The 25,650-nt window shown below is 40.0% G+C and overlaps 1 protein-coding gene and 3 non-coding genes across 4 annotated transcripts in view; all 4 read right to left on the bottom strand.

The window, feature by feature from the left end:
* Positions 1 to 265: 265 nt before the first annotated feature.
* polr1a (RNA polymerase I subunit A) overlaps positions 266 to 25,650 on the bottom strand; it is a 48,428-nt gene continuing 23,043 nt past the window's right edge. Inside the window, exons 17-37 of the mRNA XM_061786857.1 lie at positions 23,528 to 23,677; positions 23,225 to 23,408; positions 23,071 to 23,153; positions 22,585 to 22,743; positions 18,512 to 18,610; positions 18,252 to 18,404; positions 18,065 to 18,147; positions 17,743 to 17,908; positions 15,524 to 15,647; positions 15,325 to 15,425; positions 15,037 to 15,236; positions 13,313 to 13,480; positions 13,083 to 13,218; positions 12,775 to 12,935; positions 9,648 to 9,777; positions 7,246 to 7,353; positions 5,552 to 5,806; positions 3,150 to 3,350; positions 2,697 to 2,814; positions 2,448 to 2,612; positions 266 to 519 (exon numbers count right to left, since the gene is read on the bottom strand). Coding sequence (XP_061642841.1) covers positions 419 to 519; positions 2,448 to 2,612; positions 2,697 to 2,814; positions 3,150 to 3,350; positions 5,552 to 5,806; positions 7,246 to 7,353; positions 9,648 to 9,777; positions 12,775 to 12,935; positions 13,083 to 13,218; positions 13,313 to 13,480; positions 15,037 to 15,236; positions 15,325 to 15,425; positions 15,524 to 15,647; positions 17,743 to 17,908; positions 18,065 to 18,147; positions 18,252 to 18,404; positions 18,512 to 18,610; positions 22,585 to 22,743; positions 23,071 to 23,153; positions 23,225 to 23,408; positions 23,528 to 23,677 — 3,045 coding nt within the window. The 3' untranslated portion in view covers positions 266 to 418. The remainder of the gene's footprint in view (positions 520 to 2,447; positions 2,613 to 2,696; positions 2,815 to 3,149; positions 3,351 to 5,551; positions 5,807 to 7,245; positions 7,354 to 9,647; positions 9,778 to 12,774; positions 12,936 to 13,082; positions 13,219 to 13,312; positions 13,481 to 15,036; positions 15,237 to 15,324; positions 15,426 to 15,523; positions 15,648 to 17,742; positions 17,909 to 18,064; positions 18,148 to 18,251; positions 18,405 to 18,511; positions 18,611 to 22,584; positions 22,744 to 23,070; positions 23,154 to 23,224; positions 23,409 to 23,527; positions 23,678 to 25,650) is intronic.
* LOC133485316 (small nucleolar RNA SNORA5) lies at positions 17,529 to 17,665 on the bottom strand. The gene has a single exon (XR_009790664.1). It is a non-coding gene; the product is annotated as a small nucleolar RNA SNORA5 (small nucleolar RNA).
* On the bottom strand, positions 21,000 to 21,140 carry LOC133485319 (small nucleolar RNA SNORA5). Its single transcript, XR_009790666.1, has one exon. It is a non-coding gene; the product is annotated as a small nucleolar RNA SNORA5 (small nucleolar RNA).
* On the bottom strand, positions 22,832 to 22,968 carry LOC133485318 (small nucleolar RNA SNORA5). The gene has a single exon (XR_009790665.1). It is a non-coding gene; the product is annotated as a small nucleolar RNA SNORA5 (small nucleolar RNA).

The following is a 25,650-nucleotide window of genomic DNA, read 5'->3' on the forward strand; positions in this document are numbered from 1 at the left end:
AAAGTATTGATTCTTCTTCATATAAATTACTCAAGTAAAAAGTATGGTGCATTCAGACTAACAAGTACAAGTGAGAACAATCACTGCCACCTTTCCCAGTTAACATGGATATTTCACAAAAGCCGTCAATGGCAGTGAATGTGTTTAAGAGGGCAGTGAGCACCATTTCTGCTGTGTCATAAAAAGTAGCAGAAGAAAAAAAAAAATATTTTCATTGTTAAAAGACAAGGCACGGTAGCTGACTGGTTAGTGATTCAGACAAATGTCAATATAATTATTTTTTTTTTTACACCCAAAGGCAATCAACTGTCATCGACTATGTAATGTCAATAAAAGTTTACTTTGTAACCGTCCAATGAAAAGCATGACTCTCCAAAATGTTGATATTTATACATGATTGCACAAAACAGCGTCGCATCTATTGCAGAGGTTGTTTGAGTTCAAAAAGTCCTGTTCCTCCTTTGACGACCTTTCCCACCACCAGGCAGGCTGATGGAGACTCGAGCTGATCACGAGAGCCTGAAAGACCAAAAAGTCAAGAGCATAAAATACTTTTGTATCAGTCAAATATTCCAATTGTAGAGATTTTTCTCAGTTTAAGACATGACAATGTACAAAGCTGTTTTTATTGTATTGAAATATTTGAACTAATGATGCATTCTAAATTCTTTTGAGTTAGCTCAGTTCCGACAATTAATCTATTTATTGGCTCATGAGGAACAAGTCATTGCCAACAGCAATCAAATTGCATTTTGTTTGAATTTACACTGTAGGTGAACCAAAATGTGCCACAACATAACACAAAATACTGCTCTGCCATTGTTTGCAAGGATGTAAATGCACACAAAAAACAGTGTATCAAGTGTAACTGAAGTGCACAGACATAAACGAAGAATTACGAACATATATGTCTGGCAGAGAGCATTTTACGAACACATCTTGAGCAATCACCTGACAACATTCTTACCGCTGACATGCCACACAGTGTCATCATGATGGTGTTCATAGTCAAACCTGATTTCTTCATTTGCCTATTGCATTGGAAACACGTTCCTGCTGCAACTGAACCGTGTCAAGTTTATTTAGAATCATGTGGGGCACGTTTGCTAGAGCGAAATCATCCTTAGTATGTACCGAGTACGGATTGCAGAGCCGCCAACCTAGAGAAATGCAATTCCAGAACAATTTGTCTGAATTTCCATTATTTTCAAAATTCTGTCAAGAATATTACCACAGCACAGTTATTGCAGTATATTTATTATGTAAATAGATAACAATTCTGCATACTGCTTAATTGCACAACATAATCATTACTCTATAGTCATAATCTTTAGTAAATTAATTAAGTAATGATGGAAATTTTCACATTGTGGGACTAATAAAGGTTATCTTATATTAGAAATAGGCTTTACACAATCAGGATTTTTGGGGCCGATCACCCATCAGCTAGTTTAAAAAAACGATAACGATGGTAAAAGACGGGATGCGATGGTATCGGAATACAAGATTTGATTGCAGTAGTCTGACATAGTGCAATCGTGAAAGACCAAATTTGATCCGGGCATTACGCGTTGTCTGTCTGAGGCACTGCAAAAACGTCCCACACCGCCGAATGTTTTTTCACCAATAAAATTGAAATAAAACTTTATTGGCCGTCAAATAGTTACAGTACTACATCACAAGACACGTGACACGGCTAAAAGTAAACTACCTTTTGGATCGGTAGATGATGGTGACATGGAGTAAATGTCTTTTGCAGAGACTATAAATGACGTCATTTAATGGATCGCTGAATTATGACAAAGCCGATCAGCATAAAAGCGATCAGATCGGTGTGAAGTCTAATTATAAATAGTCATTATTAATAATAATATACTGTACCTGTAACCTGACCCTGTTCTCAGATGACGTTTCCAGTAACGTATTAATTCATTTCCGGTTCAGAGGGTGTCTTGTGAGGCCATAAATTATTTTACATTTATATCTCCAGATGCGTATTAATTGCCTTTTGTTGTTCAAACTTGGTTACTCTCTGGTATAACGCGGTTCCAGCCAGACCTATGTGACAAGTGTACTCTTATCGCCCAATCACTTATTTCAGTGTTTTGCGACTTCATGACACGATAACAGTTATGCTTTTCAGTCTCTTTCTTCCCACTACTCTCACGTAAACGCTAAGTGTAAGAAGTGTATGTTTATTCGTTACCATGAAGGCGATGATTAGGGACTTACAATGGTGTGGGAAGGGTGCGGGGGGCGTAATAGAATGTGGTGCCCCCAAGCAGCTTTTCTTTAAACAATATAGTGTTTATTTCATCGAATTCATTCATGAAATTTTCGTTACGTGGCAAGACACAGCGCAGTAATGGCCGATAATGTGGGACACTGGATTTTTTGGACGGTTCTGGGAGTGCGTGTTTTTTTTATTTGAATCATCAGATGCTCACCCAGCATGGTAGCCTGTTTGAGGAATTTGTAGCTGGTCTCAAAAGTCATCTGCTGCAGAGGGGAGGAGTTTGATGTGATGGAATGGCGGTTCAGTGGGTTGTACACCCCCTCAAAGCACATGTAGTCTGCTACTAGTGACAGATGTCTGGGGTCCACCTCGATACCTAGAGCAAGACAGAAACAGTGAGAAAGAGTAGTTGTGAACTTCTAAGTGTTTGGCAGTTTTTTGTAAGTGTACGTATGTATACCATAAACTGCAAAGACATCTTTAATTTCTTTCTCTATGACTTTGAGAGCCACTTCAATCCCGTAAGTTTTCGCCATGGCATGGACCTCATTGGAATAGAGCCTGTTGACATCCAAGATCTGGAGGGGGATAACAGCTCAATGTGATTTTAGGAATTTTAATTGTATGTTGACAATAAATACAAAACAAATGAACTGATCAATCAGAACAAAATACTTTAAATAGCAGAAAAATACTTAAATATGTCTACTGTCACTTTAAAAAAAAATCCTTAAAAAAGTCTTAACAAAACTGATTGCAATATGCATCTGTAAATGTTATCAAATCTCTTAAGGATGACTGCTGCACAGATTTCTCTGGTTGCCTATATGGATGGTCAACACAATCATGTTTAATAATAGCACAAGGCTATATCTAAATCAAAGATTGCAAAACGAGGAACCTGTCCACATACATCACTGTGCTTGAACATTTCGTGCATGTTGATGCCCTCCGTGTTGAGAACCATCTCTTTGTCTCCAGTCTTAGTTGTGGTCTCACTCAGAAGGCATCGAGTCAGGCCCCTGGTTTCCATGATGACGGCGTCCTGGGCCAGTGTTGACACAACTGATGTCAGGTCAAAGTGCACTTTGCTCACTGATAAAGCCAGGTTCACCTGTTAACAAGGGTGATACCGAATAGTGTAGGTTGAATGACATGATGGGTGAAGAGTGTTGAAGAGTAACTCATTACATCGTTACAAAATGTAATTGTAATCTATTACGTTACTGGGAGAAAATGTGGAATTACAGTTGCTTTCAGAAATGTCCATGATTAGAATTTTAGTTACATTTGAAAAACAGCCGCAAAAGCTCAATAGTTCACATCACATCCTCCTCCTAAAGTCGACAGTTGTTATTGGCTCTCTCTGATCATGTGCCAATCTGTCATAGTCTCAAACATGACATAGTTTTCCAAGTATGACCTCGACGTGCCACCTTGTGGTGCAATCCATTAGTTTGTCTGAGATTTTGAAAAGGTTATAGACTCATAGTTACACTTTTAAACACAAACACCATAAACAAGAACATTGAATTTTGAACAGTTTCGTTATAATTGTGGACTTTTTTTTTTTTTTTTAATAAAACATTCACTTATCTGGGTTGTCATATGAAGAAATACTTTCTAAATTGTAATTGTTTCTAAAACACTTTTGTAATTAGGTCAAGGTGGTTTTCCACATGCTGTCCACATAATGCAAACAAACACATTTTTCATAATACAGTTACGTTTCACCATGCTTCGTTATTAGTTTATTATTAGTGTAAAGAACAAAATATATGGTTAATTCCAAACTAATGATCGATGGTTTTAATCCACTTTTTAGAGGAAACATTCTAAGGTCCTGTTGTGCAATCAAAATGTAATCAAATGTAGTTACTAGTTATATGACTGAGAAAGTAACTGATATCATAATAAAATAACACTACTTGTACGTTTTTTTATCGTGCATAATGCCCCCCCCAAGAAATTGTCAAAAGTCAATAGTGCGCATGATACATAGATATAGAGCAGGCGTGTCAAACTCGTTTTTGTCTCGGGCCGCATTGTAGTTATGTTTTCCCTCAAAGGGCGGTCAGAACAGTGAAACCAAATAAATGTTTAATCACCAAATCATATTACCATTACACAACAAATGGAGGGATAACTAGTTTTGAAATCAGAAGACAAGGATAATAGTTTGTTCAAGTATTGTTTACTGTCGCAGAAAAATGCAATCGCTCAACCTTATTGTTTATTATTATGACAATTTGGATACAGATTTTAGCAAAAATCACATTTGTTGACGACCATTATTTGCTTTCGTGGGCCACATAAAATGATTTGGCGGGACCACGGGCCTTGAGTTTGACACCTATGGTATGGAGGGAAAATGGAAAAAACTTTCACATTTTATAGATGTATGCCGCCATCTAGAGGTTATGAAAAAGCTGTACGCTTTCATTCCAAAATGCCACCGCCATCTAGAGGTTATGAAAAAGCTGTACACTTTCATTCTAATATGCCACCGCCTACACTTTCATTCCATTATGGCAGGGCTACATTTGACTGCATAAAATATACAGTTGTACTCATAAGTTTACATGCCCTGGTAGAATTTGTGAAATATTGTCTTTAAAAAAAAAAAAAATAAATATGACTCATGACTGAACAACTATCATTAATTTATTTATGGTTCTATTTTGTTCAATGATCATGCTTTTCTGAAATGCTTTACCATTTAATTTGAATCCCATTAAAATAAAATTAAATGTGTTTCACCTGGTCCATGTTTTCTTGTAGCCATCTTACAAATTCTGCCTGGGTAATCAAACATGAGCACAACTGTGTGTTTTCTAATTCACTAAATAAAAGTAAGGGTGTGAATTTCAAAATAAGAGCAAGTAAATAAAGAAAGTATGTGTTCAAATAAAGTGCGTAGCTTCAGAATAATTCTACTACTACTTCATGTTTTGATCATATGGGTAGAAGCAAAATCATGCATTGTTTAAAAAAAAAAAAAAAATCCATTATATATAGGGAGAAGGGTTTTCCAGAATTTCGAGGTCAACTTTGGGGGTGCGCATTATATATGAGTGCGCATAATACACGAGAAATTATGGTAACTTGTAATTGTAATCAACTACATTTCCAAAGTAATCTTCCAAACAGTGAGGGTTAATTAGTTTTACTTGCACTTCTATTACAGCCAAGAATACCTGTGCTTTCTACATAGTACTCCAGTTATGAAAGGAAGAGACTCTGAACAAGTTCAAAGCGTGCATAAAAGACAGCTAACAACAAAAGCAAGACCACATTAACCGAATGAAAACTTACTTCACACCAGAGTTCATGCTTGACGTCATAGCAGTAACCCTCTATTGCCGGGTGGGAATTCAGAACAGCGTTCACTCTCATCTGATCTGTAGCCTCTTTTCCTCGCCTACTTTTTGCTGCTCTCTTTTTCGTCTGCAATCTCACGCTCGAGGACTCCATATGGAATTCATCCACATCAATCTGCCCATTCACCTCCTCCTCCTCCTCTCCCACATTGTCTTCATCCTCACCTTCGTCCTCGCTGTCATAATCGACCTACAGTGGAAGAGAGAGGGTAGAGCTGATTGCAGGTCCAGTGTAAATGTTAAGTGGCAAATGGTCTCCTTAAACCTGACTATTACGACTGAAATTACTGTAAATACCAATGAGAACTATAGAGTCCTCCTGATGCACGTAATAGTGAACTGTGTTAAAAAACTATAACGTGACAGAGAAATTCAATTCAAACAAATGTAAATAGACAAATATAACGGAAGTGATCTTAAAATGTGTTGAGGAAAAAATAAAATAAAATATTCAGTTACCTGGCCCTGTGTGAAAAAGTAATTGCCCGCTAAACCTAATAACTGGTTGAGCCATCCTCAGCAGCAACAATTGAAATCAAGCGTTTTCTGTAAGAAATGAGTCTTTCACATCTCTGTGGAGATATTTTGGCCCACAATTCCTTGCAGAATTGTTTGAATTCAGCAAAAATGGAGGGTTTTCGAGCATGAACGGCCTTTTTGAGGTCATGCCGCTGGTTTTTCAATCGGATTCAAGTTTGGACTAGACTAGGTCACTCCAAAACCTTCATTTTGTTTCTTTAAGCCATTCAGAAGTTGACTTGCTGGTGTGTTTTGGATTGTTATCCTGCTGCAGAAACCAAGTGTGCTTCAGCTCGAGGTCACAAACTGATTATGATGCTGAACATTCTTCTTGACCTCTCTCACCAATGCTCTTCTCCCCCGATTGCTCAGTATGGCCGGACCGCCAGCTCTAGGAAGGATTCTGGTCGTCCCAAACCTCTTCCATTTCAGGATTATGGAGGCCACTGTGCTCTTAGGAACTTTAAGCGAAGCAGAAACTTTTTTGTAACCTTGGCTAGGTCTGTGCTTTGCCACAATTCTGTCTCTGAGCTCTTCAGGCAGTTCCTTTTACCTCATGATTCTCATTTGCTCTGACATGCACTGTGAGCTGTAAGGTCTTATTTAGACAGGTGTGGGGCTTTCCTCATCAAGTCCAATCAGTATATTCAAACACAGCTGGTCTCCAGTGAAGGTGTAGAACCATCTCAAGGATGATCAGAAGAAATGGACAGCACCCAAATTAAATATATGCGTGTCACAGCAAAGGGTCTGAATACCTATGGCTGTGTGATTTCAGTTTTTCTTTTTTTTTTTTTTAAATTAAAATACAAGGGATCAACAGGCTCTTTCAAAGAGACAGATGCTCTGGAATAGTTATTCAAGGAAATCTGTAAACTTAATGGCATCCTCCAAACAGTTGGTATTAATGCTGCTTTTAGATACGGCCAGTATTTCTTGATTAAAATAAGGCTTTTCGTGATGGGAACGACAGTTGGAATATTTGTTGACCTGAATGTGACAGAACACTTAGAAAATCCCCCTAGTTAGAGCATTTAAATAGGAGTGACTTTTCATTATTCTAAAAAAGACGAGACGACATCTTCCAGTCCTAATAAATAATCGTCATACTTCCTCTTCTTGCTTGTCTTTTCTCTTGGCATCTGACGCATCAGCATCACCTTCATTCCCCTGGTCATCAACTATCTCTCTCTCCTGCTCTTCTTCCCCGTCATCCCCCTGATAATAGAAACATGCTAACATAAACAACAGATAAAACCAAGAAGTACATAATTTATGAAACGTATACAGCGGCTGTCACTGACGTCACCATTTTTCTCACTAAATATATTTCCAAAAGTGCTATTGACATGAAACATTTACCAGATGTTGGGAACAACCCAGGTCATCCTTCCATACAAAGAAAGTAGAACAAATAAGCTCAGAAATTAAGTTGTGTGTGTAATGTAGCAAATATGCTCCCGCAATTGGAGGTGCCACAGGGACGCCCAACCACTTGATAACCCCTCTCCTCCACGCTGCCCTGCTGTGAGACGGCCACTCGGAGAATGCCTGGTGTACGTCAAGTGGACCTTCACCTAATTTGCAGCTTCCCATCGAATCTTGATTCCTGGCTTCAAAAGACTCCTTCCTTCCCCGACCAAAAGGTTGAAGGACCCTCCCTCCAAGAAGACTATTTGGTTCATACTCAAACGTGCACGTAAGGTGCCACCCACTGGCGTTGAGAGGAACTGCAAGCTCCAACCCATGGACTCGCCTTTGATGTTTGTTAACGGAAGATAAAATGTCCGTTTTGATATCTTACTAACTCTGTAGAAATATTCCAAATGTATGCCTTGGTGTCTGTCACTATTGTCAGTTTCACAGGTTCTCTTCAAAAATTTGAAAACTAATCCTCGTAATTTGAAATACAACATTTTGTACTGAACAATAAGCAAAGATCACAGTATAAACAATGATTCTATGAGTGAGAGTACAAAGTTGGGAGTGTTTTAGATGAATATGATTTTAAACCCAGTTGATCAATTTTGTAGACAAAACTTGGTCCGCAGTAAACGCTCACGTTTCCAACTCTAGTCCAACACACGATGTTCTATTCCCCTTTTCGTACGCCGATTTTCCTTCTGTTTACCATTAGTCGTGTTATTCTCTTTCTTTAGTTAGACCGCTTTGTGTGTTTCCCTTTAGCTCCCTTTAGATGTCATTAAATATATCAGAAAATTCCACTCTTGGTTGTATTTTGTGCGTGTGTTCTGAGTTTAAGTAAACCTCTGTCATCAAGAACTTATGCAGCAACCTTCCGATTACGAGACTGATAAGGATAACTGACGGTTTCTCGTCATTTTTCCTAAATTTTATACTTATAAAAAGTGATGTGGTGCGCCTTTTCAGACAGTTTGATTTTAACAAACATAAAATTACGATAATCCGGAACGCAAGCGTCGCTGCCGGTTTATTATTTTCTCCTAAATTAATTACATTTTTATTTGACCAATATACGCTACAGTAATAATGTGAAATGACAGAGGGAAAAAGTATTGAAGACGCTAACTGGTATTTATTTAATACTTTGAACAAAAGCCTTTGTTTGCAATGACAGCTTCAGAACACCTCCTGTATGGAGAAACTAGTCGCATGGATTGCTCTGGTGTTATTTTGGCATATTCCTCCACACAAGCAGTCTTCAAATCATGAAGGTTCCGTGGGCTTCTTTTATGGCCCTTGAGTTTCAGTTCTTTTCAGATATTTTCGATTGGATTCAAGTTAGGCGGCTGTGGCTCAAGTCTGTAAAGCGATTCGTCCATTGATCGAAAGGTAGCTTGTTCGAATCCCGGCTCCGACTGACCGCATGTCGAAGTGTCCTTGGGCAAGACACTGAACCCTAATTTGCTCCCAGTGGGCCTGGCAGCGCCTTGCATGGCAGCAGTCGCCCACTGGTGTATGAATGTGAGGCTTTGTAAAGCGGCTCGGGCACTGTGATAGTGTAGATAAAGCGCTATATAGTGTAAGTGCAGTCCATTTACCATTTATAGGTGATTGCCTGGGCCATTCTAGCATCTATTTTTTTTCTTTGAAACCAATTGAGAGTTTCCTCGGCAGTATGTTTTGGATCATTATCCTGCTGAAATGTCCACTCTTCAGTCACAAATGCTGTGAGGAGCACCTTTTTGTAGGCCAACCATTAGGACTGAACCAGCTGATATTCATTTGCACTGACAAGGGGCCTGATTGCGGTTTGATTCTTGATAGATTTTAGGTCTCGCCTTGGCTTTCCATGCCTTTTTGGACCTCCCTTCATGTGTTCAATACTTTTTCCCTGTGTCATTTCACATTATTATACCCAACGTAATTTCTGATCTTACTTGTTCTACTTTCTTTGCATGTATGGATTACTTGGGTTGTTCCCAGCATCTGGTGAAAATGTCATGTCAATAGCACTTTTGGAAGGGTATTTAGTGAGAAAAGTGGTGACGTGTTTCAGCCACTGTAATAATATAATTTTCAATTTATACCCCTGCTGCAACAGCCAATTCCTCATTAACATTGTATTTGTCCCTGGTGGTGGCCTTCCTGGTCTCCACAGCAATGGATGCCATCTTGGCGCTATGTTTTTCAATGGCTTTAAGGAGCAGTACAAAAAATCTGAGGAAAGAGTAATTAATAATAGGATTAGAAAGTTTTAAAGACCAAGGAAAGTACCACAATTTCTTGTGTATAATTATTTAAAAAAACTAAATTTTTGCCTGGGTATGTAAACCTATGAGCACAACTGTACAGATATGCATATATCATACGTACCACTGTCATATTGAAATGAAAGTGTAGCCTACACCTTTTTAATAACCTCTAGGTCGCGGTGGGATATTGGAATGAGTGTGTACAGCTTCTTCATAACCTCTAGATGGCGGCATACTTTTATAAAATGTGAAAGTTTTTTTACTTATTTTCCCCTATACCTATGTATAATGCGCACTATTGACTATTGATTTGGGGGGGAAATGCGCATTATGGACAAGAAATTACGGTACTGTTTTATTTTCAAAATACATTATGTTTCAAGGTAAATGCTGAAAAGCTGCGAAAACTGAGAACAATATAGTACTGAATTATTAAGATGTATCTTAGAACTACGTCTTAGCTGACCAGATTTTTGGGGCGGGGTTAAACACTAGCCCTGTAACGAAAGCAGGTTGGGGCATATAATTTCTGGCATTAGTCACCCCTCCCCCACTATATAAACACCAAGCTCCCTTATTCCATGCAGTGGCCATTCGGCAGAATTACCATTTCCTTATTCATAATAGCTTGGCCCAGATCTACCACTAGAGTGCAGTTAGCCATCAATTTACAACCCTAATTCCAATGAAGTTGGGACGTTAAAACAGAATACAATGATTTCCAAATCATGTTCAACCGATATTTAATTGAATACACTACAAATGAAAGATATTTAATGTTCAAACTGATCAACTTGATTGTTTTTAACAAATAATCATTAACTTAGAATTTTATGGCTGCAACACGTTCCCAAAAAGCTGGGACAGGTGGCAAAAAAGACTGAGAAAGTTGAGGAATGCTCATCAAACACCTGTTTGGAACATCCCACAGGTGAACAGGCTAATTGGGAACAGGTGGGTGCCATGGTTGGGTAGAAAAGGAGCTTCCCTGAATTGCTCAGTCATTCACAAGCAAAGATGGGGCGAGGTTCACCTCTTTGTGAACAAGTGCGTGAGAAAATAGTCGAACAGTTTAAGGACAATGTTCCTCAACGTACAATTGCAAGGAATTTAGGGATTTCATCATCTACGGTCCATATCATCATCAAAAGGTTCAGAGAATCTGGAGAAATTACTACATGTAAGCAGCAAGGCCGAAAACCAACATTAAATGCCCGTGACTTTCGATCCCTCAGGCGGCACTGCATCAAAAACCGACATCAAATTGTAAAGGATATCACCACGTGGACTCAGGAACACCTCAGAAAACCAATGTCAGTAAATACAGTTCGCCGCTACATCCGTAAGTGCAACTTGAAACTACTATGCAAAGTAAAAGCCATTTATCAAATAACACCCAGAAACACCGCCGGCTTCTCTGGCCCCGAGCTCATCTCAGATGGACTGATGCAAAGTGGAAAAGTGTTCTGTGGTCCGACGAGTCCACGTTTCAAATTGTATTTGGAAATTGTGGACATCGGGTCCTCCGGGCCAAAGAGGAAAATAACCATCCGGACTGTTATAGACGCAAAGTTCAAAAGCTAGCCTCTGTGATGGTATGGGGCTGTGTTAGTGCCAATGGCATGGGTAACTTACACATCTGTGAAGGCACCATTAATGCTGAAAGGTACATACAGGTTTTGGAGAAACATGCTGCCATCCAAGCAACGTCTTTTTCATGGAGGCCCCTGCTTACTTCAGCAAGACAACGCCAAACCACATTCTGCACGTTACAACAGCGTGGCTTCGTAATAGAAGAGTGCGGGTACTAGACTGGCCTGCCTGCAGTCCAGACCTGTCTCCCATTGAAAATGTGTGGCGCATTAGGAAGCGTAAAATACGACAACGGAGACCCCGAACTGTTGAACAGCTGAAGCTGTACATCAAGCAAGAATGGCAAAGAATTCCACCTACAAAGCTTCAACAATTAGTGTCCTCAGTTCCCAAACATTTATTGAATGTTTTTAAAAGAAAAGGTGATTAACACAATGGTACACATGACCTGTCCCAGGTGTTTGATGAGCTTTTTTGGAAGGTGTTGCAGCCATAAAATTCTAAATTAATGATTATTTGCTAAAAACAATCAAGTTTATCAGTTTGAACATTAAATATCTTGTCTTTGTAGTGTATTCAATTAAATATAGGTTGACCATGCTTTGCAAATCATTGTATTCTGTTTTTATTCATGTTTAACACAACGTCCCAACTTCATTGGAATTGGGGTTGTATGTCTATAACTCAAAAAAATACATGTTCCCTGAAGTGTGATGTGAGCTACAGTTTATCTGCCGAGCTGTGACCCCATGTGTGGCGCGAAGTGAGGCAGCGGCGAAGAGGATGCCCCTTGCCAGTCCACCAGTGAGGTCCGGCGCAACAGCGATAGGGCCGTCAGCCTCACTGTTGCCGACCCCGACATCACAGGGCGTGGTGGAGGAGGGTGGGGGCAAACATCCAGGGGCTGTGGCCGCATATGGTGCACCCTTCGGTGGCTGAATTTAAACGGGGGGGAAAAAGGCTGGAAAATTGTCCCTGTGGCGTGGTTGCCGTTCCTTATGCCAGGACTTATGCCTGGCCGCCAAAGAGTGCCTCTGTGTGGCTCGTGAGAACGTGTGCATCGCTGGAATTCTCCTCTCCCGGCTTATGAGCTGAGAGGGAAAGCATGTACTTGATTGACAGGTTAAGTTTTAAGGGGTGGTGTTTTCAGAGCATTCAGCAACATCCCCATAACGTCTGGAGGCTGAAGGAATGTCTCAATTCGTCACCATTTTGAAGCTTGACTTTATACACTGCGATTTTTTTTTTTAAATCATTAAATTTTTTCTGGCTTGTTAAGATACTGTTCTCTGTGCTGTGTCAAATTGACAAGACTTTTTTTTTTGGGGCAATTATTAATGTCTTAAATGAAAGGATGTTAATGGTAAACCTGGTTTCCATGTAGTGGAGAATCTGTTGGGGTGAGAGCAGCGTATCTTCAGCGTAACAGTTAGGATGAAGAAAGCTAAAAGTGATTTTAAATGTCCGCATCTTTGAGTGACGGTGACTCTCAATGCGCAGCGCCTCAACCACATCGACCTTGTGCAGTACCTGCTCTCACACACAGTAGACAAAATAAAGGAGACATGAGAAGACAGCAAATAGCGCACACACATTGAAGAACAAAACAACCAATGAATGCAAAGTAAAACAAGAATGTCAGATGGTCACAAAACAAACAAGAGCATCCATTCTTACCTCAGCCAAGCAGACCTTGGTAAGTTTTCTACGGAGCTTCTGAGCTTTCTTTAAGGCTTTCTTGCTGTACAGCACTGGAACACTCATCATTGGAGTCTTGATTTTGCCACTGGCCACCATTAGTATCTCTCGAAGTCTGTGACAAAGAAAAAGATGACCCTGACCAACTTTTCTTACAACGCATGCATTGATTGCAACTGACGGTTATAACATCTTGAAATTGATATTACCGAGGTATTCCCAATGTGACATTCATCTCTCCCCTGCCAGCAAAGTGGAAGGTGTTGAGGGTCATTTGGGTTGAGGGCTCACCAATGGACTGAGCTGCCAGCAGACCCACCGCTTCCCCTGGATCACACAGTGACCGCTGCCACTTGTAATGCAACAACTGTCGAAGTCTGGCGACAAATCAGAATTAACATTAATAATGAGTGTTTTCTGAACAAGGGCACTGAGAGCGTGGAGCTCTGCCAAAGCCAAGCCGTTAAAAGTAGGGTTAAAAAATGTTTATGAATGAAAAGACAAATCGACCCAATACCTGTATGTACATTAAATACAACAACGATAATAAAATGTAATTTTTTCTAAAATGATTTTTGCTTAAAACTATTTTCAAAGAACAGAAATATGCATATAAGGATTTAAAATGTTCATTATGAAAAGGTTGAATGATTACAAAAATAGCACCCTTGATTCTGTGTGCCAGATATTTAGCGTGCTGTGAAAAGGTATTGGCCGCCGCCTTTTATTTTGGCATAGTTTTACCCACTTTAATGTTTAAGATCAAACAAATAGACAAATACAACCCAAGTGAACTTAAAATGCAGTTGTTTTTTTTCCCCCAATGGTGATTTCATTTAAGGAAATAAAAACGATTCAAAGTTACCTGGACCTGTGTAAAAATGCAATTACCACCCTTGTTAGGTCATTAATTGTGGCTAATAAAGGTTTTTGGTGAATTTTCACTGATCACACCCAAGCCTGATTAGCTCCAGACCTGTTCAATCAAGAAATCACTTAAACAGATTAGGTCCCGAAAAAATATCTAAAAAAGCTGCAACAAAATGACACGATCCAAAGAAATTTCAGAACAGTCGAGAAATAAAGTACATAATTGACATCTATCGGTCTGGAACTGGTTACAAAAGCCATTTCTTAAGCTTTAGGATTCCAGCGATTCACAGGGAGAGCCATTCTCCTGACATGGAGAAAACATGGAACAGTGGTGAACCTTGTGTGTCTCGTTACATCTGGCGTAAATGTAGCGCAGCGTTTCAGAAAAAGAACATCAGACCAACACTCAAACATGGTGGTGGTAGTGTGATGGTCTTGGGGTGCTTTTTTTCCCCCCCTTCAGGACCTGGACAACCTGCTGTGATTGATGAAACTGTGAATTCTGCTCTTTCACAGGAAATCCTGAAGGAGAATGTTCAACCATCAGTTTGTGACCTCAAGCTAAAGCACACTTGGGTTCTGCAGCAGGATTACGATCCGAAACACACCAGCAAGCCAACTTCTGAATGGCATTAAAAAAAAAAAAAAAAAAAGTGAAGGTTTTGGAGTGTTCTAGACAAGGTCCAGACTTTAATACAATTGTAATGCAGTGGCATGGCCTTAAAGGGGCCCTCCATGCTCGAAAACCCTCCATTTTTGGTTATTTCTAACAATTCTGCAAGAAAGGGTGGGCCAAAAATATCTCCACAGAGATGTGAAAGACTTATTGCCAGTTTGCTTGATTTCAGTTATTGCTGCTGAGCAGTTATTAGGTTTAGGGGGGCCATTACTTTTTCCACACAGGGCCAGGTAACTTGAATTTTTTTAGAATTCCATCTACAAGCTTCAACAATTAGTGTCCTCAGTTCTCAAATGCTTATTGAGTGTTGTTAAAAGGAAAAGTGCTAACTCTGTTGCAGCATATTTTGGAATGTGTTGCAGGCACCAAGCTGCTGTGTACCTGTCTGTATCCAAGTTGTGTTGACTCATTGGGTCTCGATTCTGCAAGTATTTCTCTGTGAGGTCACGAAAGCTTTCAGAAACGGATCCAAAGCTTACATCAGGCCTGAACACGCCCAGGCTGGGCTCAGGGCAGCGGGAGGACTTTCTTTTGTATTTTGATCGTCCAGCTTCATCAAGAGCATGCCACTGTTCCACCAGCTGGAGAAAGATTAAAACTGCTCATGAAAATATCTGGAAAGAGGATTACATTTAATTCAGGTGGCAACAAAAAATATGACAGAAATACCTTAAGCACAGCCACATCTCTGCCGCACACATTTTTTATTGCTCCATGTTCGGTCTGCTTAAGCCTGGCCATCTTCTTTTGGGAAAACAATAGGAATGCTCCTTTAACAGATTACAATAAAATATGATGACCGTGGTCAGTAGTGGTGGTGATAAAACCCCTAACAAGTAACATTTCAAATGCGGACATTTGTCATTACCTCTGCGAGGGGAAGTCAACTCTCTCTTTGCTTTCCAGCGTTGTATGGCTGAAAAATGCCGACTTGCACTTTGAGTGTCCAATCGTGTCAACACCTCATCCAACCTCTGGGACTTCTTTATTACCTTCAGCAACAGCAAACTGTTTATTCTTTCTATTATACAAAAGTTCCCAGTAAACGCCTTCTGTTTTTTCAACATTTGGAAGAATTTACACCACTACTGTGGCTTCATGTTCATGAGAATAAGACAACTTCCAGGTTTTATCTTCATACTTCGCAAATGGGATTCTAATTTGCATCAAGCACCCGCATTTGGGAAGACCTAAATTATGCAAACCCATGGTTAAAAAAAAAACAAAACAATTCCATTGAAGTTGGGACGTTGTGTTCAACAAATAAAAACAGAATACAATGATTTGCAAATCATGTTCAATTGATATTTAATTGAATACACTACAAAGACAAGATATTTACTGTTCAAACTGATAAACTATTGTTTTTAGCAAATGATCATTAACTTAGAATTTTATGGCTGCAACACGTTCCAAAAAAGCTGGGACAGGGTCATGTTTACCACTGTGTCACATCACCTTTTCTTTTAACAACATTCAATAAACGTTTGGGAACTGAGGACACTAATTGTTGAAGCTTTGTAGGTGGAATTCTTTCCCATTATTGCTTGATGTACAGCTTCAGCTGTTCAACAGATCGGGGTCTCCGTTTTCGTATTTTACGCTTCATAATGCGCCACACATTTTCAATGGGAGACAGGTCTGGACTGCAGGCAGGCCAGTCTAGTACCCGCACTCTTTTACTACAAAGCCACGCTGTTGTAACACATGCAGAATGTGGTTTGGCATTGTCTTGCTGAAATAAGCAGGGGCGTCCATGAAAAAGAAGTTGCTTGGATGGCAGCATCTGTTTCTCCAAAACCTGTATGTACCTTTCAGCATTAATGGTGCCTTCACAGATGTGTAAGTTACCCATGCCATTGGCACTAACACAGCCCCATACCATCACAGATGCTGGCTTTTGAAATATGCGTCCACAACAGTCCGGATGGTTCTTTTCCTCTTTGGCCCGGAGGACACGATGCCCACAATTTCCAAAAACAATTTAAAATGTGGACTCGTCGGACCACAGAACACTTTTCCACTTTGCGTCAGTCCATCTTAGATGAGCTCGGGCCCAGAGAAGCCGGCGGCGTTTCTGGGTGTTGTTGCTAAATGGCTTTTGCTTTGCATAGTAGAGTTTCAAGTTGCACTTACGGATGTAGCGCCGAACTGTATTTACTGACATTGGTTTTCTGAAGTGTTCCTGAGCCCATCTGGTGATATCCTTTACACATTGATGCCGGTTTTTAATGCAGTGCCGCCTGAGGGATCGAAAGTCACGGGGCATTCAATGTTGGTTTTCGGCCTTGCCGCTTACATGCAGTAATTTCTCCAGATTCTCTGAACCTTTTGATGATATTATGGACTGTAGATGATGAAATCCCTAAATTCCTTGCAATTGTACGTTGAGGAACATTGTCCTTCAACTGTTCGACTATTTTCTCACATACTTGTTCACAAAGAGGTGAACCTCGCCCCATCTTTGCTTGTGAATGACTGAGCAATTCAGGGAAGCTCCTTTTCTACCCAATCATGGCACCCACCTGTTCCCAATTAGCCTTTTCACCTGTGGGATGTTCCAAACACGTGTTTGATGAGCATTCCTCAACTTTCTCAGTCTTTTTTGCCACCTGTCCCAGCTTTTTTGGAACGTGCTAAAATTCTAAGTTCATGATTATTTGCTAAAACAATAAAGTTTATCAGTTTGAACATTAAATATATAGTTTTTGTAGTGTATTCAATTAAATATAGGTTGAACATGATTTGCAAATCATTGGATTCTGTTTTTATTCATGTTTAACACAACGTCCCAACTTCATTGGAATTGGGGTTGTATTACAAAACCTGAAATAATGGCATTAACAATTGATTACATGTATTTTTACAACAAAATCTGTGTGTAGTACATATTTATCCCCAGTGGCCATATTACAGCACAGTGGGGCCCATCAACTACACTTTCACTGTGGCAGCCATTTTGGCCAGTGGCACACACTGAGGAGGATGCACTGAATTTGACAAGGCTGCCATTTTTTCCATACTCATCAAGAGCTGTCAGACAATTATTATTGAAGTATGGCCGATGTGCAATGACTGCTGGTTTACCTCAAAGTTGTCCTCTATGAAGGAAAACTGCCTTGGCTGCAGGAATTGTGTCTTAGGGATATCAAGCCCATCTTCGCCATACAGGAACTGGACTACAGATCCATCACTGTCCCTCACAGTCAGATCATACTGGACCACCAAACCCTCCAGATGCTTTATGACACACCTAAAGAAGAAAAAGGATGAATACACGAGATAAATAAGAACAACAACAAACTTGGAACCTTTTTTTTTTTTTGTTCCCATTTCTCCCTTTTTGATTCAGAGGGGTTTGTTGAATGCATGCCTATTTTAAGGAGGCTGCGCACGAGGATTGATTTACCGCTGCAGGTATCCTGATCTGGAGGTTTTTACAGCGGTATCCACCAGTCCCTCTCTGCCAGCCATGCAATGGAAGAAAAATTCCTGATGGTAACATGATCACATGGTTAACAGTCACTTCAAATGCTTAGCTTGCAGTCATTTGTCCAATCCTTCGTAAAAATCCAAGCTTAGATACACGCACACACCTGTGGTTTGATGCCTGTGAGGAACCTGCCAGAAACAAATCCACCAGCACTGGGCGCTGGGTCATATGGCTGGAAACATGGTAATGATTTCCCAGAGGGCATCAGTGGAGGTCTACGACCCTCTAACTCAATCTGACCTAGTAGACATGAGATCTGAAACGTGCACACAAATAAAGAAGCTTGCAGGGTCGACCTCATACAAGGTTAGATGAATATTAAGATATCAATCTCGACGAGAGGAGCAGAGTGGGGAAATTTACCTGCATGGTGTTGACGGTGGAACCCTTGGCACCTGACTGGACCATCAGTTGGAGGTTGTTGTCTGGGAACGAAGAGTGAAGGCCAACTGGCATGCACACCTACAAAAGACATGATAAATTCATTGGAATTAAGGAGCCCTGCAATATACACTTCAAAGGTGAACCCCTGCATATTCGCAACTTCACAGATAGTTTTTGGGGACTATGTCCCTAGTTATACACTAAAAAATGTGCCTATTGGTTGTTTTTGTGCTCAGGCAAAAGCAAACGTATTGTTGTTACAATTTCCCTGTATTCCAGACAAAGCACGGCTCTAAAGACTCCTATTAGGGGTAAAATGATTGTGGCGTGCACGTCACCCTCAAAACACCATACCAACAGTGAAGTTCAGTGGGGGGAACATGATGGTGTGGGACTTCTTTTTAGCAAATGGTACTGGTAAACGATTGAAGAAACGATGAATGGGCAAATGTACAGAGACATTCTTGACAGAATTCTGCTGCCATCTAGTTGGTAGGTTCAATCCTTTTTCCCTGTGTTATTTGACATTATTACACATAACTTCATTTCTGAGCTCATTTGTTTGACTTTGCATGGCTGGATTTACTTGGGTTGTTCTCAACATTTGGTGAAATTTGGCACCTTTGGAAATATATTTAGTGAGAAAAATGGTGACGTGTTAAATTCTTATTTCAGCCGCTTTATATCAGCATCTCTGATGACTATGATATATTCTGTTTAAAGTTTTTAATATTTTTTGTCATGTCATTAGACAAATCTAATATTGATTGTGAAATACTTGGGCCAGCTATATGCTGGGGCAAGTCAAATCTGCAACTTCCTCAATTGTCTCCTCAGCAGTTGCTTCGTGCGGGCTGCTGTCTGATCTCGTGTCTGCGGTGAGATTGTACATGGCCACAAAGTCATGTTTGTTCATTTTTATCGTTGAAGTGCTTTAAACTTGTATTAATTTTGGATACATTTGTGTGATGTTGTTTGAGGAGTCTAATTCACGTGAACTGCGCTTATCGTCAAGTTCGAGCCGCCAGTGACCAGAAGTGCAATTTTGAGTTTCAAAATAAAAGTGACATTTTAATGGCAACATAACCACTGCTTAACCTAAACATAAGTATAGTTTATGTTTAAATAGATTAAATAAAAAATAAATGAGAAAACCATAAACATAATCTCAAATCCAAATTATACTTTTAAAGTGCAAAATGAAATGTCAAATTAAATTGAGTTTTTTTTTTTTTTTTTGGTCAGTATATGGTGGGAACATCATTTGCTTTCTCCACATGTGCGATACACTTTTGAACTTCTTGATGCAACTGAGGCTTAGTTTGATCGACAATTGCTGTTCCTGCTTTGCACATCTTGGCCTCTAAGGGGCAGTGTGATACACGCAATAAGATACACATTTGCAGTAACAAAAAAGTAGTAGTTTGAAGAATATATATTTTTTTTTTTCAAACAAAAGGTGCTCTGCCCTGAGTTAACACATCTAGATGTAAATTCCATGAAATAAAAGCTGCAATTCTGAACTTTTGTCTCATATTCATCTTTTGATCTGAAACCCAAATGTCTTCAGTATTCAAAAAAAAAAAAAAAAAAAAAAAGGGGATTTACCTTGCCGTTCCAATACATATGGAGGGGACTGTATTTGAACATTCCCTTGGTCAAATTATTTTGTATGCGAGTTTAGTTTTACAGTGAACTTCAACTGGATCGTTAATAAAGGACTAAGCAAGGAACATTCACTCTTACGCCTTGATACTTTGTTAGCATCTTGGCAACCTGTTCCTGTGATCACGTGGTCTCTTGAAAAAGAGTAGTAGTAGCAGTATTTTAGATCCAGTCCAATCCAGTCCTTGTTTTTTTGCTGCCATCTGACCAATTTACGATCTCAAAGATCAGATCGGGACATCCCTAATGGAAACCTCGAATTTATTGTGGGGATGTTTTTAACTACACCAATGTAGTTGTAGAAAATCAAGCTGAACATTGCTCTTTACTTGCATTTGTTCCTGTTCATTTGTTAGGAATGTGTGCATTAGCTATTCGGCGGGCTGAGGTTGGTATTTCGCAATTTATTTAATAAAACTCTTGACTGTGGCTTGTATTTTAACCAGTGGCTTTCCAGTCATCTATTTTTGTTTTCTTTTGCAAAGAATAAGATCCCAATTTACCTTATGTGAGTCATTGCTGGCACATGACTATCATATAGCTAATAAACCTCACTGTATCAGAGATGTGCAAGTGAGTAACTGCACTACACTGATCAGTTTAAATAAAACAGTGATACACTAAATCTGCATTACATAAACCGGCGATATAGCGAGGAAGGACTGTATACACGTTGCTGCTCTGTTGATCACTGTACAACTTTTCCCAAACACCTTTTTAACTCCTATAAGCAACCCAAGGAGGTGACTTTCTTCATTTCTGTGTAGTTGGCTAATATAGGCTTTCAGCTGTAGCCTTTACGGTCTGTGTGTAGTACATGCATATTTATTCCCAGGGGCTATGTTGGAGCACCATGGGGCCCATGAACTACACTTTCATTGTAGCAGCCATTTTGGCCAGTGGCACCCACTGAGGAGAATGCACTGAATTTGACAAAGCTGCAATAGTTTATAATGTGGCAGCTGTGATCTAGCCCTAGATCACATACTTGTAACTGTGGCACTGCTGACCACGTGAGTGTGACAATACAGACTGTATTAATGATAACTAAGTTCAACTTTGCAAACTTAAAAAAAATCTAACGTATTTGTTCCCGAGTCAGAGTCATGGTCACGACTCACAGCGCTGCTGTTGTGACTTTCAGCTCAGCCAGGCACTTGCATGATTTGTTTCGCACAGTTCGTACACCAACAGAGGGAATAAATCTTATTCGCTCGACGAGCATTTGTTTGTCGGTCTGTTTCCAGATGACGTAAGGTGTCTGTCATGGTACTTTCAAGCATGTGCTATATATAGTTCGCTCTTTCTGGACCAAATGATGATGGGTTTTGTAAATAATATACGTGCCCCCTTGGTTTGGTTCATGTGAACATTTCTGGTAATAAAACTGGACAAATAGCATTTGTTGATTAATTATATGAACCATGCAGCATGCTACAATACAGCAGCAAATAAGCAGAGAGCAAAAAAATCAATAAATAAGCACAACTTAAGCACATTTATCCTCGTTCACACGGTGAAATGAAGAATGCTAACAGACATCGAAACAAAAAAAGGCAGAAGATGTGCTGGTGCCACTGGTAACCATGCTAAACCCTAGTCAGACATGTCAGTTCTTCAACGGTCCAAACTGTTAACATGCTTCCTGTAATTCTGTCACAATGGTTTTCGAGAGAGGTGGGAGCATATCAATAACAACTCGCTTCATCCAATTCGCTGGCCATGCAGTCGTTAATGCTGTTGTGTTACTCCACACAGTAGTCTTGACTCCGAACATATCATCGCAGGCTGTAGGGGACCAAGGTCACATGGCTTTCACATGGAAACTGATCTAGAGGGCGTTTGGAACGGTACTTCGACTATCTTTTGCAGAGGTCTCAAAATCTTTTTGTTATGCACCACAATTTGTCAGCCGTGTTCATACCCGTCCAACTGAACCGAATCAAGTGGGAAAATAAGAGTTTGAATAAAATGGACAAAAGTTCCCCTCCCTTTGCTTTCACCCAAGTGTGATGGAGGGGTTTGCGTCCCCCAATGATCCTAGGGGTTACGTTGCCGGGGTTTTATGCCCCGGGCAGGGTCACAGGGCAAAGAGGTCCTAAGTGAGGGACCAAACAAAGCATAGCTCAATGACCTCCCATGATGATGAAAATGTATGGACCCTATGGTCCTCTTCATCACGCTGTTCACACTTTGATATCATGACACCAAGGCGAAACCCAACAGTACCTCAGTACCATTTGGAGGCTTCAAACAGGATGTTCTCAGAGTGAAGTTGCCACTGAGGTTTGTGTCTGATGATAAGTTACAATGCCAAAGTAGACCAACGGTAAAACAAAGAAACAATAGCGCTGATAGCACTCCTCGTATAACAGTTGGAATGTTACCTTGTTAATGTCATTGTTCACTTGGTTGGCCACTTCTTTGAATTTGTGGTCAGCCGTGCTGAAATCCCGTTGGTCTGGGGTGAGATGAGCATCCTGCCAATGGCTCCTGGCTTCTGCTTCATCCACATCAGGGGGGAGGTTGAATGCTGCCCGGAGGGCCTGAGAAATGTAAAGAAGGCTAATGTTACCGTTTGGAAACATTGCCGACTTTAGCTACTGTAAAACTTCCCGCTGTCAACAATTTACTGATTGTGTGTGGTACATATTTATGCCCAGAGACCATGTTAGAGCACAATGGGGCCCACCAACTACACTTTCACTGTAGCAGCCATTTTGGCCAGTAGCACCCACTGAAGAGGATGCACTGAATTTGACAAGGCTGCAATATTTTACAATGCACATGTAGCACTGCTCTGTTTGCAGTGTGAGATAGGACTGATTACATTAACCTAAAAACAAGAACGATTAATAATAGCTGCAACTCACTCTTGCACCAATCTTTAGTGATTGTTGAATAATGCGTTTCCTTTTTTTGTTCGCACCCGGTTTCACCAGGATGTCCTCAACACCTAAAAGAAAAACAAAATATTTTCGGAATATGCCTGTGGGAAAGGGGAAAAAATGACTTGCGGTCAATTACCCAGAGTGAATCCTCTATATAACTGAAGGTAGGCAGTAAAGAGTCTGGCGAGACAGCTGAGCAGTTTGCCGCTGGTCTCCCCTCCATAAAGTTCATAGCAACAATGGACCAGACCATATGCTGATGAGCCATAGTGAGCTTTGTCCAGAACACCCACTAACAACTCCCCCTGACGGATCACCACCTAAGAAGTAGAATATCTTTTTTAAAGTAAATTGTTAAATCTCATTGAACAACTCCCATGTTAACATTTCTGAAACCAACAAAAGTACAAACGGTGTGTGTGAGTGTATGCGTATGCACCTGCGAGTCACACATGGTGTCAGGTCGATATCCTGGAGCTGCTCGTGGGGGAACTTGGATCCATGCTTTGCTGGGGATTTTCGATTTCCCAACCAGGTTCAATGGCAAATGCTTTTCTGGAATAACATTGAGGACGACGGTGGACACCACCTATAATGAGGCAAGGCATTGGTTACATCCCATTTATAGGCCCACTTCATACCCATTAAACCAACTATAAAGTAGGGCTGCACGACATTGGGAAGAAATATTGCAATTTTCTTCATCCCGACGATATATACTGTGATGTAAAAAATAAAAAATAAAAAAATCAGGATTATACACACACATAATGTGGGGGGGGAAAGCTGATGTGTCTCTCTCTATAAAAACTATGCTCAATAAAGCACAAAAGTATACAGTTATTTGTATATAGTCTACCTGTATTTAAATGCACTGTAGTATTAAGCAATAGCCCTGCCAGTCGGAGTTAAATCATTTCTTTTCATGCCCAGTTATACTTTGGAGTCGTCAGCACATTCCTAACACTATTCATTTGTTTGAAATCCATCTGTTATTTTACACCTATGTTTAAACATATGCATTCGTATTTCTATATTTCAGTCCATTAGTTTAAGCAAAACAATTTGTTGTGTACACCTGAAGTTTGTCCCGTCAATAATGCCGTGGGCTCTTCCCCCCTCCCAAGTGTAATCTGTTGCGACATGCATTTGTTCGTAACATTCTGAAGAGAGATAGAGTACATGGAGGCATGTAATTGTTTCCCGTAGCCCAATTAATACTTATCATACCAAAATAATAAGTATATAATATTCTGGGTTGCTCCCTGTGTGTAGACTTTACACCGATGTGATCGGTGTTATTGGTATTGGCCGATAATTAGCATTCTATGCTGATCAGCCGATCAGGCTTTCATGTCATAAGTCGCCGATCCGATCAATGACGTCATCGATCGGCTCCGCACAAGACATTTAACTCCGCGTCTTCGTCGCATATGAATCCAATAGCTAGTTTGTTTTTAGCCTGGTCATGTGTCTTGTAGCGTAGTACTGTAACTATCTGACGGCCAATAAAGTTTTTTCAATCTTGTCGGTGTGGGACTATTTTCTATGGACAAACAACACGTAAGTTATTTGCAGTCTGTACAAAGTCATCTAAATGCTTCAACACAACAAATTTGATCGAGCACCTGAAGAAAGGGGGGGAGTGTCAAACTGACTCGAACTCTGGACAACACCCATCCGTCCATATAGGTGGGACAGTGAGAAAGTTAAGAGTAAGCATGTCATTATCAGTATTTATTAAAGTAATTTAATTGCAATAAAGTAATTTAATTACAGTAAGTTAGCACCCATTATTTCTGTCATGTAATGTTGATTAGACCGAAACTTATGTCAGTGGCCAATCCTCGAATGCCCCCTAGAGGTCATTGGTGTTTTAACTTTTGTCTAAAATGCTCGAGAATCATTTGAGCTGGAATGGGCTCCAGCACGCCCGCAACCCTTATGAGGATAAGCTGTCCAGAAAATGGATGGATACAGTATACAGTACACAAGTATATACAATAAATGAACTAGTCATGTAAATAGACACATTGCTCCATCTTGTGATCGGATCGGTGATCGTTTTTTTTTTTTTTTTTTTTTTTTTTTTTTTTAAACTTGGTGATCGGCCCCAAAAATCCTGATCGTGTAGAGCCTACCTGTGTGTTGTTTGATGGGTTCTAATTTACCATAACATCAGTGCTAATCTAATTGGCATGTCCAACCAGGTCCCTCTGCTGGTCACTTAATATCAAAGTTGACGGACTGCATATCAATACATCGACATTGCGCAGGACCCTGTGATGTGACTGTTGCGCACACATACATTGCGATGACGCTCAAACGATATATTGTGCAGCCCTACTCTAAAGGTTCATACACCTTTCCGATATTCATACGATAGCACTTTTCAACCACCAATTTGCCGATCAATTTTTTAAGCTCTTCAACTGTATGGTAGATAAATATTTTAATGTATCAAATTTCAAGGAGATACAGTATGAACTTTTATGTATAAAGTTATGCCATTTTGTTTGACTTCTCTGCCAAAAAGTTAGAATTTGAGGCAGATTTCCTAGG

The sequence above is a fragment of the Phyllopteryx taeniolatus genome, chromosome 10 (assembly GCF_024500385.1).
Source record: "Phyllopteryx taeniolatus isolate TA_2022b chromosome 10, UOR_Ptae_1.2, whole genome shotgun sequence".
NCBI lineage: Eukaryota > Metazoa > Chordata > Actinopteri > Syngnathiformes > Syngnathidae > Phyllopteryx > Phyllopteryx taeniolatus.